A 12932-nucleotide genomic window follows, 5' to 3' on the forward strand; every position below is an offset into this window, starting at 1 on the left:
TTGGGTATTAGGATACATTGTGCAAAGGTAGATTTTTTTCGCATTTATATGATTTAGGGGATCATGACTTCAGATTTTGCCTCACCTTGGCATAGAAGCTGTCAGCTTCCCCCCCCCCCATCCTTTTCCCATGCTAGAGATTGTTAGGGGGGAAAAGTTAATCAAATACTGTATACATTTCTGGTCACTGTGTCTCTAAAAGGATATTGTGGAGCTAGAAAAGGAACAGAAAGGGTCTTGTGCTCTTAAGTTCCTTGGGATTTAAAAGGGCACCTTGATCTGCCCTTCCCCCTGGAACATGTACCCCTAACGAGAGGAAGCTGCCTTATACTAAATCAGAGCATTGATTCATCTAGCTCAACTGCTTCAATTTGCAGAATTGGCACTACTGCAGGTGCCACATAATACTCGTTCCGCATTTGTAAGAACTCAATCATTTAGTGCAGGCATAGGCAAACTCGCCCCTCCAGATGTTTTGAGACTGCAATTCCCATCATCCCTGTTCACTGGTCCTGTTAGCTAGGGATAATGGGAGATGTAGTCCCAAAACATCTGGAGGGCCAAGTTTGCCTATGCCTGGTTTGTTGTTGTTGTTTAGTCGTGTCCGACTCTTCGTGACCCCATGGACCAGAGGAAGCCAGGCACTCCTGTCCTCCACTGCCTCCCACAGTTTGGTCAAACTCATGCTGATAGCTTCGAGAAAACTGTCCAACCATCTCGTCCTCTGTCGTCCCCTTCTCCTTGTGCCCTCAAGCAGGCACTGTATTCTTTTCAGTGCCTGCTAAATATATTCTTGTTTAGACAAGCCTTCCCAGATGCTTAGAAATGCTGGAGTGACTTTTAATCTATTTTAGTATATTTTAACTGTTGTATGTTTTATGACTGCAATTTTTTCATGATTTCTTTTTTTCCCTGTTTGTAAACTGCTTTTTTACAATCAAGCGATGCATAAATTTTAAGAAATGAATGAATAGCTCAGCACTGCCTACACTGACTGGCAGCAGCTCTCCAAGTTTTCAGACAGGATTTTCTCCCAGTTCTACCTGGATATGTCAGGGATTGAACCTGGGATCTCCTGCATGCAAAGTCCTGTGGAACTGCAGCTCCAAGCTATGTGGGAAATCTGTGGCAGAGAAGAAATTGCATTCTGAGTTCCACCTTAGCCACTTACAGTGACACTCGGTATCTTGAGCATGAATCCTCCTCTAAAACTGGAGAAATGTAATGAACAATGCAACCTTTAGGAATCATCACATCCCTGTGATGATGTGGCTCTGTGAACAATGAAGCTCTTGATTGCTGAAGTGTCACAGATGGTCCATTATGCTAGACCATACCCCACGGGCAAAAGCTCGGGGAACAAAAGATTCCCTGCGAAGGTAGCCTGTGTGTTTGAACTGGTAGTTCTGGTGTATGGTTTGGAAATTGCACTTATATCACCTTCTGTGCAAAGGGATCGAGCAACTTTAAGTTATAATTATCCCTCAAAATGTGAGTCAATGGACAATTGGAGATAAAACTGGGCTTGGGAGGCTGGTTCAGTGACCGAACCCCAATATTGTGCCAGAGATCCCTGTGCAGAGGCATTGTCCTTGCATGCCTCAGTTCCCCGTACGTTGCCACCCTGTTTTGTGGAGGAAAACTCCTCTCTGAAATACCCTTTGCTGTGTAATCTTCCAGGCTTTGACCCATCGTTCTCAGGCCTTTTTAACATTTCTCATTTCCCCCCAGCTCGAGGAAAGAACAGGAGGCAGAGCATATTTTAAACCTGGTTTAACTCATTCATTGCATCACTGGGGAGATCAAAGCACTGAGAAGGGAGAGGACCACACAGATCCCATGGAGGCCACGCTCAGAATGATGAAGGCCGGTATCGATACAACCAAAGCTGCCCTGCATTACAAAGCTGCTGCATGACTGCTTTCCAGGATTCCACAACTTTCAGCAGTCCCCCACCCACAACACCCCAAAAAGACCTGGTGCCTGGCCCAGCCCCCATCCATCGCACAGCAATTGGCATAATCCTACTCTCTGGATGAGGATCAAGCAATTAACTGCCCCAAGTACGCTTGCTGCTTCTTTAGAGGGAAGCAACATGGAGGCAGCAAACCAGGGCCAAGATCTCGCTGCAGAGTCAACACCTGCTTTGCTTCTTAGATGACGTGTCATGATGAATGTGCAGAATTCCATTCTTTGTTTCTCCCCCCCCCCCACCCCCATCACCAGGCGACTCCTAGGACAACATGATGAGTATGATGTTAACAGCAGGAAAGCCCTTTGATCCACTTTTATGCAGAGTTCTCTGGCTTTGAACTGAAAAGGAAACCTGTTTTCTTTTGAGTTGCTTCTGCTCTCTTTATCAGGAATGAATCTCAATTCCAAATGGTACAAACATTTAAGAGAGAGGATGGGAGTGGGGAGGCCTTTTGCTGGATTTTCTTTGCCCTCTCGCTCCCTGCCTCATTCTGTTTCCCAGTGTTTGTTTTCTGAACTGAAGCTGCTATACAAGGAATCGTGATTTCTTAGATTTCTACCCAATGTTTCTGAGAATCTCTCTGTAGCTCGTCCTGAGAATCATTCATCAGAAACCTAAATAAATAGGTGCACTTTCGCTACAAAAGAGATCCAGGATCCCAATAATTCAGGAATTGCAGAAACAGCTGAGTCCCTATAAAATGTGTCACGGTAAAATGTGAAAGAACTCAAGCCATCCTTCCACTTGCTATTCCAAGTTTCTTTTGTGGATTCTGCCTTTGTGACCAGAGTTCAAAGATGTTCTGTCCCCTTACTTTTTTGCCCATATCACCAGGGAAAGAAACCTTCTTTAATAACCAGTAAATGTTTTCAAGGGACGCGGGTGGCGCTGTGGGTAAAAGCCTCAGCGCCTAGGACTTGCTGATCGCATGGTTGGTGGTTCGAATCCCCGCAGCGGGGTGTGCTCCCGTTGTTCGGTCCCAGCGCCTGCCAACCTAGCAGTTCGAAAGCACCCCCAGGTGCAAGTAGATAAATAGGAACCGCTTTATAGCGGGAAGGTAAACAGCGTTCCGTGTGCTGCGCTGGCTCACCAGATGCAGCTTTGTCACGCTGGCCATGTGACCCGGAAGTGTCTCTGGACAGCGCTGGCCCCGGCCTCTTGAGTGAGATGGGCGCACAACCCTAGAGTCTGTCAAGACTGGCCCGTACGGGCAGGGGTACCTTTACCTTTACCTTTAAATGTTTTCAAAGGACACATATGCACACAAACTGAAATCCATGCATGTTTTACTCAGAAGTATATCCTGTTATATCAGTAGGGCTTACTTCCAGGTAAGTGTGCAAAGGCCTGCAGCCATATGAACCCAGTGAAATCTATAGGGCCTAAGTGTGCTCTTAGGTTCCAAGGCAGGCAGTTTGTTTTTGCTGCATCAGCAGCAGTTGCTATTCAGGCAAGTCAAACAAGGCTCTTTGGGGAACATGTCTCCAAAAGGGCAGGCCAGTTCTGAAAATGTCTTGATTGTGAACGTTAAAAAACAGAATCTGAACTTCTGTCACTTTTCCTGTATTGGTCTATTTTTATTTCAACCGTCAGCTAGCCACCAGCGCGGTATGTGTATGGACAGAAATGTCATGAGAAAATAGCACATTCTTATAATCAGATATGGTTTCTTGCCTGCCTGTTCTGAGGTCTTATCCTGATTATAAGATTCAATCGGTACAGCCTCATGAGAGAAATAACCCCTCAGGGTTCCAGTCACTAAAGGGAGACATTTGACTGAGTGATATTTCTGAATACTGGCAGAACTATACAGGCATCTGTATGGTGCAGTAAATCAAGCACACAGCTGGACTTACCAAGAAACAGATTCCATAAGGAGCACCAAGTGAACTGTCTCCTCTCTTTATCTCTCTGATTTTTCTTTTTTCAAATAAACTCCTGGCCAGGCAGGGTTTAGAGACAGAGATGGTGGCATTGCTGCCCTTTAAGTTGAAAACTTAGGTAAATAAGCTAGCATTGTAGTTCCCCTTCTTGAGGCGAGGTGTTTGGGACCAGGAAAGATTTCACTGCAAATATTGCATGTATTTCTATCCAAGGGAAATAATTGGGTGTCTAATACAAATCAATATGTGAAATTCAGCCTCTTCCCTCTTGCTGCCTTTGATCCAGCAGTGCTGCAGGGACAGTGGAATCTACAACTGACAGAATTCCCCTTCTCTGCAACTCTTAAGGGCATGACTAGGTCTGGACTCAAGATGGCGCGATCCTATGACCTCTTGACACCTTGAGCCCTTCAGACTTCCCTTGCCTGTCCACTCCTTCCTGATCATAATGCACAACCCTTCCTGCTGCGCTCTGTGTGATGTTTTACCCCAGACTTTCTTTTCTCATCCTATCTTCATGCTGTGTTACCTGCAGCTCTTGTTTCCTCAAGCCACTGCTTTCCAACCCACTTCTTGCTTTCATCCATTTGCTTTAACCATCCTTTCTCCTGGCCTACCTGTGCTGCATTCCTCATAACATAGCTCCCTGATAGTGGCTACCTTGGGGTTCATTCAAAATTCCTTTTGCAAGAGGCTGTTTGGTTTCTTGTTTCTTTTCCTCAGGCCTCCTTAATCCCTTCAAGTTCTTGTTTCTCGGTTCACAGGCTCCTTTGTACCCTTCCTTTAACCACCTTGCCTCTGAATCCTCTGTTGTTTAAGCTTCCCTACATCCTGGAGCTTTGCACTGCCCCACAAAGTTGTTCCTATCTCTACAGCTTCCATTCAGCCTTAATCTTCAGCCAGACTGCCACCTTTCCCTTCCCTCACAGAAGTTGAACAGAAAATATTCTGACAACTTTAGTTTCCTGAACCTGCAGATAAACACATTTTACATTGACACACCATTTCAGCCAAACAGTTTGGAACAAATAGGGCCTCTCAAAACAAGGTGGTCCCTGCATATTCAGAGGATGCTTATGTGTGCCAGCGTATTTTCATCTGTAGATTAAGAGGTAAATAAATGTTTAGAAGAAGTTTGTCAAGGAGCTATGCCCATGGACCTCCAAGATCTATGGACTGCAGAGGGCAGTTGAGCCAGGTAATGTTGAGTGTGTCAGTTGAAGTGGGAGAAGAAAAATGGGCAGACGTATTTGCCTGCTTGAGTTTCTTAAGAATATTATTGGGGTGGGGGGAGGTTAGGGTTAACTGGATGCATCCCATAAGTTTTTAAAAAAACCAACAACCCTTCAACATTCTGTATTTTTCTTTCTCACTTTCTCACTCAACGCTCAGATTCAGGGCTGGCAGCCAGCCTCAAAACTCCATCCTTAAAGCTCTGTCTTTAAAGTTTTCAGGAGGATGGCAGCTTCTCTGCCACTCTACCAACCCTGAACAGTACTACAGTGGTCCTGTTCCAACCTAGAGCAGGCCCTTTCCCCACCACGATGTTTTGTTACAGGTGCCTTGTAGATTTTGCAAGAGTAAACTGTAACTGGAGGCAGGGAATGTGCATTTCAGCATGCGGACTGTGCTCTTAGAGATACAGATTTCCATTTCTGAGTCAGGTCCTGCTGTTGCTTCCACAGGAAAACATCGTGTGAGGCCCACTCATTTTGGTGGTGCTTCTTTATTAGTACCTCAAAGGTCAGATTATATATCAGGCCTTACGACTACATATACATTTACATTTCAGAACTCTTTACATTCTTCTGTTTCTAAGTCTCAGCCTTCAGTCTTGCGCTTGCTTACGTGAGAGTAAGCCCCATTGAACTCAGGGGGATTCATTTCTGAATAGTCATATGTAGGGTTGCCCTATTAGTGTGGTGCAGGAAAAAGCAAAGCACTTCTATAATCAATGGAAATAAATAACCAAGCACAGCTCACCAGCTTTTCTCTTCACCATATGCAAATGAAGCAAAGTTTGAATGTTTTTGTGAAGTCGGGTTATTAGACTAATAACATATGTCCCAATAAACACTCTGTTGAGCTGAGCTTATAATGGTATTGTTTACCTCATTCCATGCTCAGATTGGGTGCTTCAAATAATTGACTGCATGTGAATGCTTAATAGTCACTTAGTATTGACTGAGCTTCACTGGCTATAGTGGCTCAACTGACAGTCCTATTTATGAGTTAACAGCTCAGCTGCCTGTTTGATCCTTAGATGAAATTGCTCCCACAAGACACCGACTAAGCAAAGCATTTGATCGTATGCTAATGCTCAGCACCTAGGTTGCCTTATGGAGATCAATACACTAAGAATTAGGCTTGTGCCTGAGTACCTTGGTAGCTTGCTGTAATAAATCTCTTCCAAGGTAATAGGATGATAATCCATATTTCTGCTTTAAAATAAAGGGTTGGGGGCATATGCCCCTTTCCGTAACACTTACAAATAGATTTGTACACCAAAAAGCTGCCTTTTATTTTTATCTCGCCCTTACATACTAAAGCTTGATTCCTGTAATTCACTTGCAGGGTAATCCTAAGCAACCTTACAATGAAGTCCCAATGAGTTCAGTTTTGCTTCATCCCTATTGGGTTTCTATTCAGGATCGCAGCATACGGACAGATGTTTTGGCATAGTGGGGCTTACTTCTGAGTAAACATGTGTAGCATGTTAACCATCTTGAGTCCAAATTTTTGCAGATTCTAGCTTCAACACTTATTATTATTCTCCCTTGGTGTTTGAAAGTCCCATTCAGGAATCTGGCAGGATTTTCTGCCTCCCCTCAGGTGGTGGCTCAACATGGAGTTCTGAGCACCTGAAGCAAAATAAACTCTATATAAGTTCAAAGCCTGCTGATGTCATACTGGAGGAGGGGAGGCATCAACATAATCATGCTATCAGAAACTCTAACAAAGGATTCAAGACCTAAACAAATATACATACCTGTGAAAAAGCATCCGCTTTAATACAATGCTTTCCTAGAGAGAGATAAGAGCAGTGTAACATACATCTATCCCTTTGGGGCTGATGGGGGATAACAAAATTAATATAGTGCAGTGTATATTGGGGCCAAAGTCAAATTAGTACAGTATTATGCAACCATAGAATTGTAGAGTTGGAAGGGACCCTGAGGATTGTCTAGTTCAGATGTTTTGAGACTACAATTCCCATCATCCCTGACCACTGGTCCTGCTAGTTGGGATCATGGGAGTTGTAGGCCAAAAACATCTGGAGGGCCGAGGTTGAGGAAGCCTGATCTAGTTCAACTAATCTCAACTAAATCATCCATTACAGACGGCTATCCAACCTCTGCTTAAAAACCTCCAATGAAGAAGAGTCCACAACCTCCCAAGGGAGTCTGTTCCACTGTCAAACAGCTCTTGCTGTCAGAAAGTTCTTCCTAATGTTTAGTCGGAATCTCCTTTCTTGTAACTGGCAAAGGAGTGGCAGTCAGTGCCACCCGGATGAAATCAGTACATCCCTCTTGACTTCTTTGAGTGTCTTCATCTACACATCTTCTAATGGCTTTGAACAAAATCCCAGAGCTTGCTTAATTGAGACTATGAAAGCGACTCTCATCTTGACCCAGCGATTTCATTGCACATGTACACCAGCAACTTTCTAGTGCTGTTCCATAATTCTTATTCACTTCAGTGGGATTTTCCTGTGAAAAGAATCCCAGTGTCCTCAGTTTAAATGCCCACAGAACCTCAGCAGAACTTGTGCCTAGAACTTAATGCAAAATCATTGCAGCTGATGCATTTAACCACCTCCTACAAAACCTGACCTAAGGGATACTATAACTGTGTCTGCAAAGTCCTTGAACAGCAGGGAAAGGTTATTCTGGCATTTATATGCAATGATGCAAAAAACTCCTGCTGAACTTCCTCTTGCCAGTCCGCTGTTAAAGATCTAGGAGTTTTGTTGGGGGGGGGGGGAGGACGCTGGCGATCCTACATAAAACTTGGGGGTACTGTATGTAGTTTTTCTGCAAGAGTGCAAATGTGTGTCACGATTCAGCAGAGGGAGTAATACACAACTCTTTTTTGTTTCTACTGACCAAAAAAGAGAGAAAAGAAACAAAACAATGCACTGTAAAACATGCAGAAGTTAAAATCAGTATTCACAACTAACAAAGAATCCTTTTAAACTACATGGTGATTCATAGCTACAGACATTAAATCTTATTCAGAATGTTCTTCAATCAACAATAAATTAATAAAAGGTATCTTTAAGCATCCTAGATGTTGGTGCTGACCTTTAAAGCCCTAAACGGCCTCAGCCCAGTGTACCTGAAGGAGTGTCTCCACCCGCATCATTCAACCCAGACACTGAGGTCCAGTGCCAAGGGCCTTCTGGCAGTTCCCTCACTGTGAGAAGTGAAGTTACAGGGAACCAGGCAGAGGGCCTTCTCGGTAATGGCGCCCACCCTGTGGAACGCCCTCCCATCAGATGTCAAAGAAATAAACAACTATTTGACGTTTAGAAGATATGTGAAGGCAGCCCTGTTCAGGGAAGTTTCTAATTACTGGTGTTTTAATGTATTTTTAATCTTTTCTTGGAAGCCACCCATAGTGGCTGGGGAAACCCAACCAGATGAGCAGGGTATAAATAATTATTATTATTGTTATAGCTGTTTTGCACATTCACATGCCCAACTTTTCTATTCAAATTTTGCTTCAGCCTCACTCTCTGCAATTCTTGCATGGCCAAAACTTTGAGTGACCATGGATTTGGGGCAGCTGGTCCAATAAATTTTGCTACTTGTGGTAGAGCAGCAGAAAAGGTGTTTGACCTCCCTGGCTGTAAAAATACAAGAAAAGGTAAATGTAAAAACCTAACAATTTTCTGCTCTTTCATGACGTCCCAAATCTGCTACCTGAGGCAGCTGCCTCACTCTGCCCAACACCAGCATTGGCCTCAGGAGACCTGGACAATGGTGGCTAGCAAGTGATTTAATATATCAGCAGGTTCTGTTTGATGCAAGACCTGTAAAGGGAAGTGGGAGCATGTGCCGGCATTGTGTAGCATGGAATGTGGCCATTCTGTAACTCCACCGAGTACATGGTGAGCTACAGCATACTGTACTAGAGAACCAGTACAATCTAAATCTTGCCATTCCCATTAACATAAATCCTTCACCTCTTGGCTTTGTTAGTACAGAGCAGATCCAGGGTCTGAAATGCAAGGAAATGTCTGAGCAAAAGACCAGAGCTGAAAAGTGGTTTCCTATGGCTATTAGGGAGAGCGGAATTAGGAACCTTCTCTGAAGCTGAAAGCCTGTTCCTGTAACTTGTTCCTCTGCCTACTATTGAATAATTTAGCCAGGTTTCCCCTACAGCTCCTTCCTGAAGGATTTCTCATTGTCAGGACGCTGTTATTTATTAGGTCATGTCTGGCTATCGGTGTGAGTTTGAGATAACCGCTTTTGTTCCAGTGCAGTTCAATGGCTCTTTACTCCTATTCAGCTAAGTGATAATTGTGTGCAAATATTTGGCTCTAGGCTGTGTGAGCCTTGATTTATAATCCCGCTTTGCTTGCCCACTCATGTGGCTTGGCAGACTCTGTTCCAGTCGGTGGCTGTGTTTGTTTGTGTGCAGACGCACACACTGCCTGTATGGCTTTTCCTTTTCCCTTGTGTCTGAGTAAGCACTTGCAAGTCAGTAAGTCTGCGTAGGTATCATTCTAGCAGAGGCAGTAACAACACTGGCATGTTCCCTTTTGTAAAGTCACCTAGTCCCTCTGATTGTTTATATGCACTATCTCTATTCTCTTCACTGGAGATGACCAGACTGTTATTAGAGCACAGTGGTAAGTGGCTGCCCTAATTATTTTGAAACATTTGACTCCTCTGTATACACTACCTGTGTCCACTGTAAAGGAATCCAGCTACTTGGGCAACTTGTGGTTCTTCAGGTGTTGTTGATCTCCAACTTCCACCAGCCCCGGGCAGTATGGCCAATGGTCAGGGGTGATGGCACTTGTAGACCAGCAATGTCTGGAAGGTCAAAGCAGCCCCAGCCCTGAGCTGCAGTCCAATACATATTTTCTCTCTCTCTCCCTCTCTCTCTATATATAGCCATACCTCAGGTTGAAGTAGCTTTGGGATGAATATTTTCAGGTTGCGCTCAACGGTGACCCGGAAGTAACGGAGTGCGTTACTTCTGGGTTTCACCGCTCATGCATGCGCAGACACTCAAAATGATGTCACACGCATGCGTGGAAGCGGCAAATCGCAGCACGCACGGACATGGGTCGTGTTCGCTTCAGGATGCGAATGGGGCTCCAGAACGGAACCCGTTCGCATCCAGAGGTACCACTGTATATATATTTCTTTCTTTTACTCATGCCAATTTTTCCTTTCCTTTCTTCATCCTGAAGAATTCAGTTCCTAATAACTATATTGATTCAACAAAAAAACCGTAATCTGAGGGAGCTAGATGGGACCCATTTTCCAACACAGAGCTTTGCCTTCTCCACCTTCAGCCTGAAATCTTGTACTCATACCTGGGAGTAAGACCTGTTGAACTCAAAGGGGCTTACTTCTGAGTTGACATGCATGGGATTACATGGCCAACTACCTTGCCTTCTCAGATCTTGGCAAAAACTTGAAGTGGAAAAAATACATTCGTAATGCATAATAGAAATTTTTGATTATGTTATTATTACATTTAAATCCTCCAGGGAACTCAAAGTCGCATGCATAGCTCCCTCTCTGCAGAGAGCTAGTGCACTGTGCACAGTGTTGAACTATGACCTGGGAAACCAGGGTTCAAATCTCCAATCTGTCAACTATTCTGCTTCTCATGGGGTTGTTCTGAGGATGAAGTTGTTTGTTTTGTTTATTACATTTACCGGTATATTTCACCTTTTCTCTGAAGAGCTCAAGGTGCAGGTACATACTTCACCTCTCCCCTTTTATCGCCACAACACCCTTGCAAGGTAGGTTAAGCTGAGAGTGACTGGCCCAAGGTCACCCAGTGAGCTTCATGGCTGTGACTGAGAGGGGATTTGAACTCGGTTCTCTTGAGTCCTAGTCCAACAATTTAACCATTATGCCATGCTGACTCTCTCCCTTTCCTCCAGCATATACTGGGAAACTGTCGCATATTTTCTCCACCCCATCACTTCATTTCATCCCTCTCTCCCTCCCCCCTCTCTCCCTCCCTCTTTCTCTCTCCCTCTCATGCATTGCTTTCACTTTATAAACAAAACAAGACTGTTAGAACATGAACTTGAGGTGTGCTTTTTTATTTTAAAAAATTGTTTACTTATTTAATTTAACACAGATGTGAAGGCAGTACAGGCAAGCAGGCAAATATCATGTGTTTCCAGCAGGTGCTAAGATCAGCTGACGGCAGGTTAGGAGCACAGGACCCTGCAATGTCATGTTTTAAAGGTCCCCTTTGAAAACGCTTTCACTGTCCAACTCAGGCTCACTGGCGCCTGCCTCACGGTCTCTTTCTGAGCCCCAGGCTGTAGTCCTGCTTTCATAATTGCTGAGACCTGGGATGGCTTCACTTTTGGTCCTTTTCCTTCCCTTGTCTGGTTATGGGTATGAATCCACGTGGCCCATTTACACTACATACTGGGTTTAAGTACAAAAGCAGTGCACTGTATTTCATGTGCACCGTACTTCTTTTCCTGATGAGGCCAGGATGTGAAACAGACGAGGCTTTGGAAACCAATAGCCACAGGCTGATGCCTGATCCATACTACTCTGGCTGTGCCTGTATCTACCTTAGTTCCTGTCTTGTAGAGTAATATGTGGAATGTGCCCAGATGCTCCCTTTCTTGTCTCTTGCTTACTGGTGCCCTGCAGCAAAGAGGCCCAAATGTAGCCCTGAGGTCAGAAACGCCTCCTTTGGTTTCTGCCTCACCCTCCACATCAAGTAGAGGAGGAAACTTGTGTATTCAAGACGGCACAATATATCCTACTGTGAACATTCTCTCGTGCGATTCATACTGAAAATGCAGATAATATATTTAAGTGTATTGTTATTGTACAAACAAAAGACGTGTTTAAAGGGGAGATGATTGTATAAGATTTATTCCAAGTGAAGCAATGATGTTTTTAATGGAGAGTTTTGGAATAAATGGAAAAGTTACCAATATAAAAACTGTATTCATTTATCAGCGCAGTGTCTGAGTGTTTTATAAAGAATGGGTGGGTGTGGGTGTTTTGTATTGCAGACGTGACATGGATTATTGTGAATGTTGATCATTTTCTCACAGAGGCTTGTACTGCAAATATATCCTAAATGCTACAAACACTGGAAATAAACTTTGCTGAGTACCAGGTTGTTCTGATCAGAGATTTTATTTTGGAAAATAGAAAGATGAAATGCCAATCTCCGTGTTGTTGTTTTCTTTGCTTTAAAATGCAAAGGCTGGCTGTTCCAAATCCCTCCCACATGGTGTGGATAGAATCATTTTTAAAAGGAAGGTGCATTTTATGATAAAAGAACAGTTGCACAGCTTAAATTTGTTGTTGTTTAGTCGTGTCCAACTCTTCGTGACCCCATGGACTAGAGCACACCAGGCACTCCTGTCTTCCACTGTCTCCTGCAGTTTGGTTAAACTCATGTTGGTAGCTTAAATTAAATTGACAGTTTAATGTATTTCTTTATGGTAATTATATGCCACATTTCAGGACAAAGCCCTCCTGAAGTGGCTTACAGAAAAGTACAAAGAGACGTGCCTGATACACATTGATGACATCTGTATCATCTGGACTCCTGGAAGGGAGGCATTTGAGCAGTTGCACAAGGATTTCAATAAGCTTTACTGCAATATTGACCTACGCCTCAAACAGCCCATATAAGAGATTCACATAATGAGCATGAAAACCACTACCTTATAGAGGAAGCTATGCTACGCATCCTTACATGCTTCCAGCTCCCACCACAAAACCCACTGTCTCCAGCCAAGCCATACAATGCAACCACATTTGTTCAGATTCACCAGCCAGTGATTCACAATGTAAGAATTCCTCAAAGTACAATACCTGCCCAGTAAATGGGGGGAA

The 12932-nt window shown here is 43.9% G+C and overlaps 1 protein-coding gene across 2 annotated transcripts in view; it reads left to right on the forward strand.

Moving 5' to 3' along the window:
- The window catches only part of CDK18 (cyclin dependent kinase 18), a 101429-nt gene extending 89226 nt beyond the window's left edge, over window positions 1–12203 (forward strand). For both annotated transcript variants that reach the window (XM_028734334.2, XM_028734336.2), the window contains exon 17: window positions 1732–12203. In XM_028734334.2, the coding sequence (XP_028590167.2) occupies window positions 1732–1766 (35 nt within the window). In that variant the 3' untranslated portion in view covers window positions 1767–12203. The remainder of the gene's footprint in view (window positions 1–1731) is intronic.
- Window positions 12204–12932: the final 729 nt, after the last annotated feature.

This window comes from Podarcis muralis, chromosome 5 (assembly GCF_964188315.1).
Source record: "Podarcis muralis chromosome 5, rPodMur119.hap1.1, whole genome shotgun sequence".
In the NCBI taxonomy this organism is placed as follows: Eukaryota; Metazoa; Chordata; class Lepidosauria; order Squamata; family Lacertidae; genus Podarcis; species Podarcis muralis.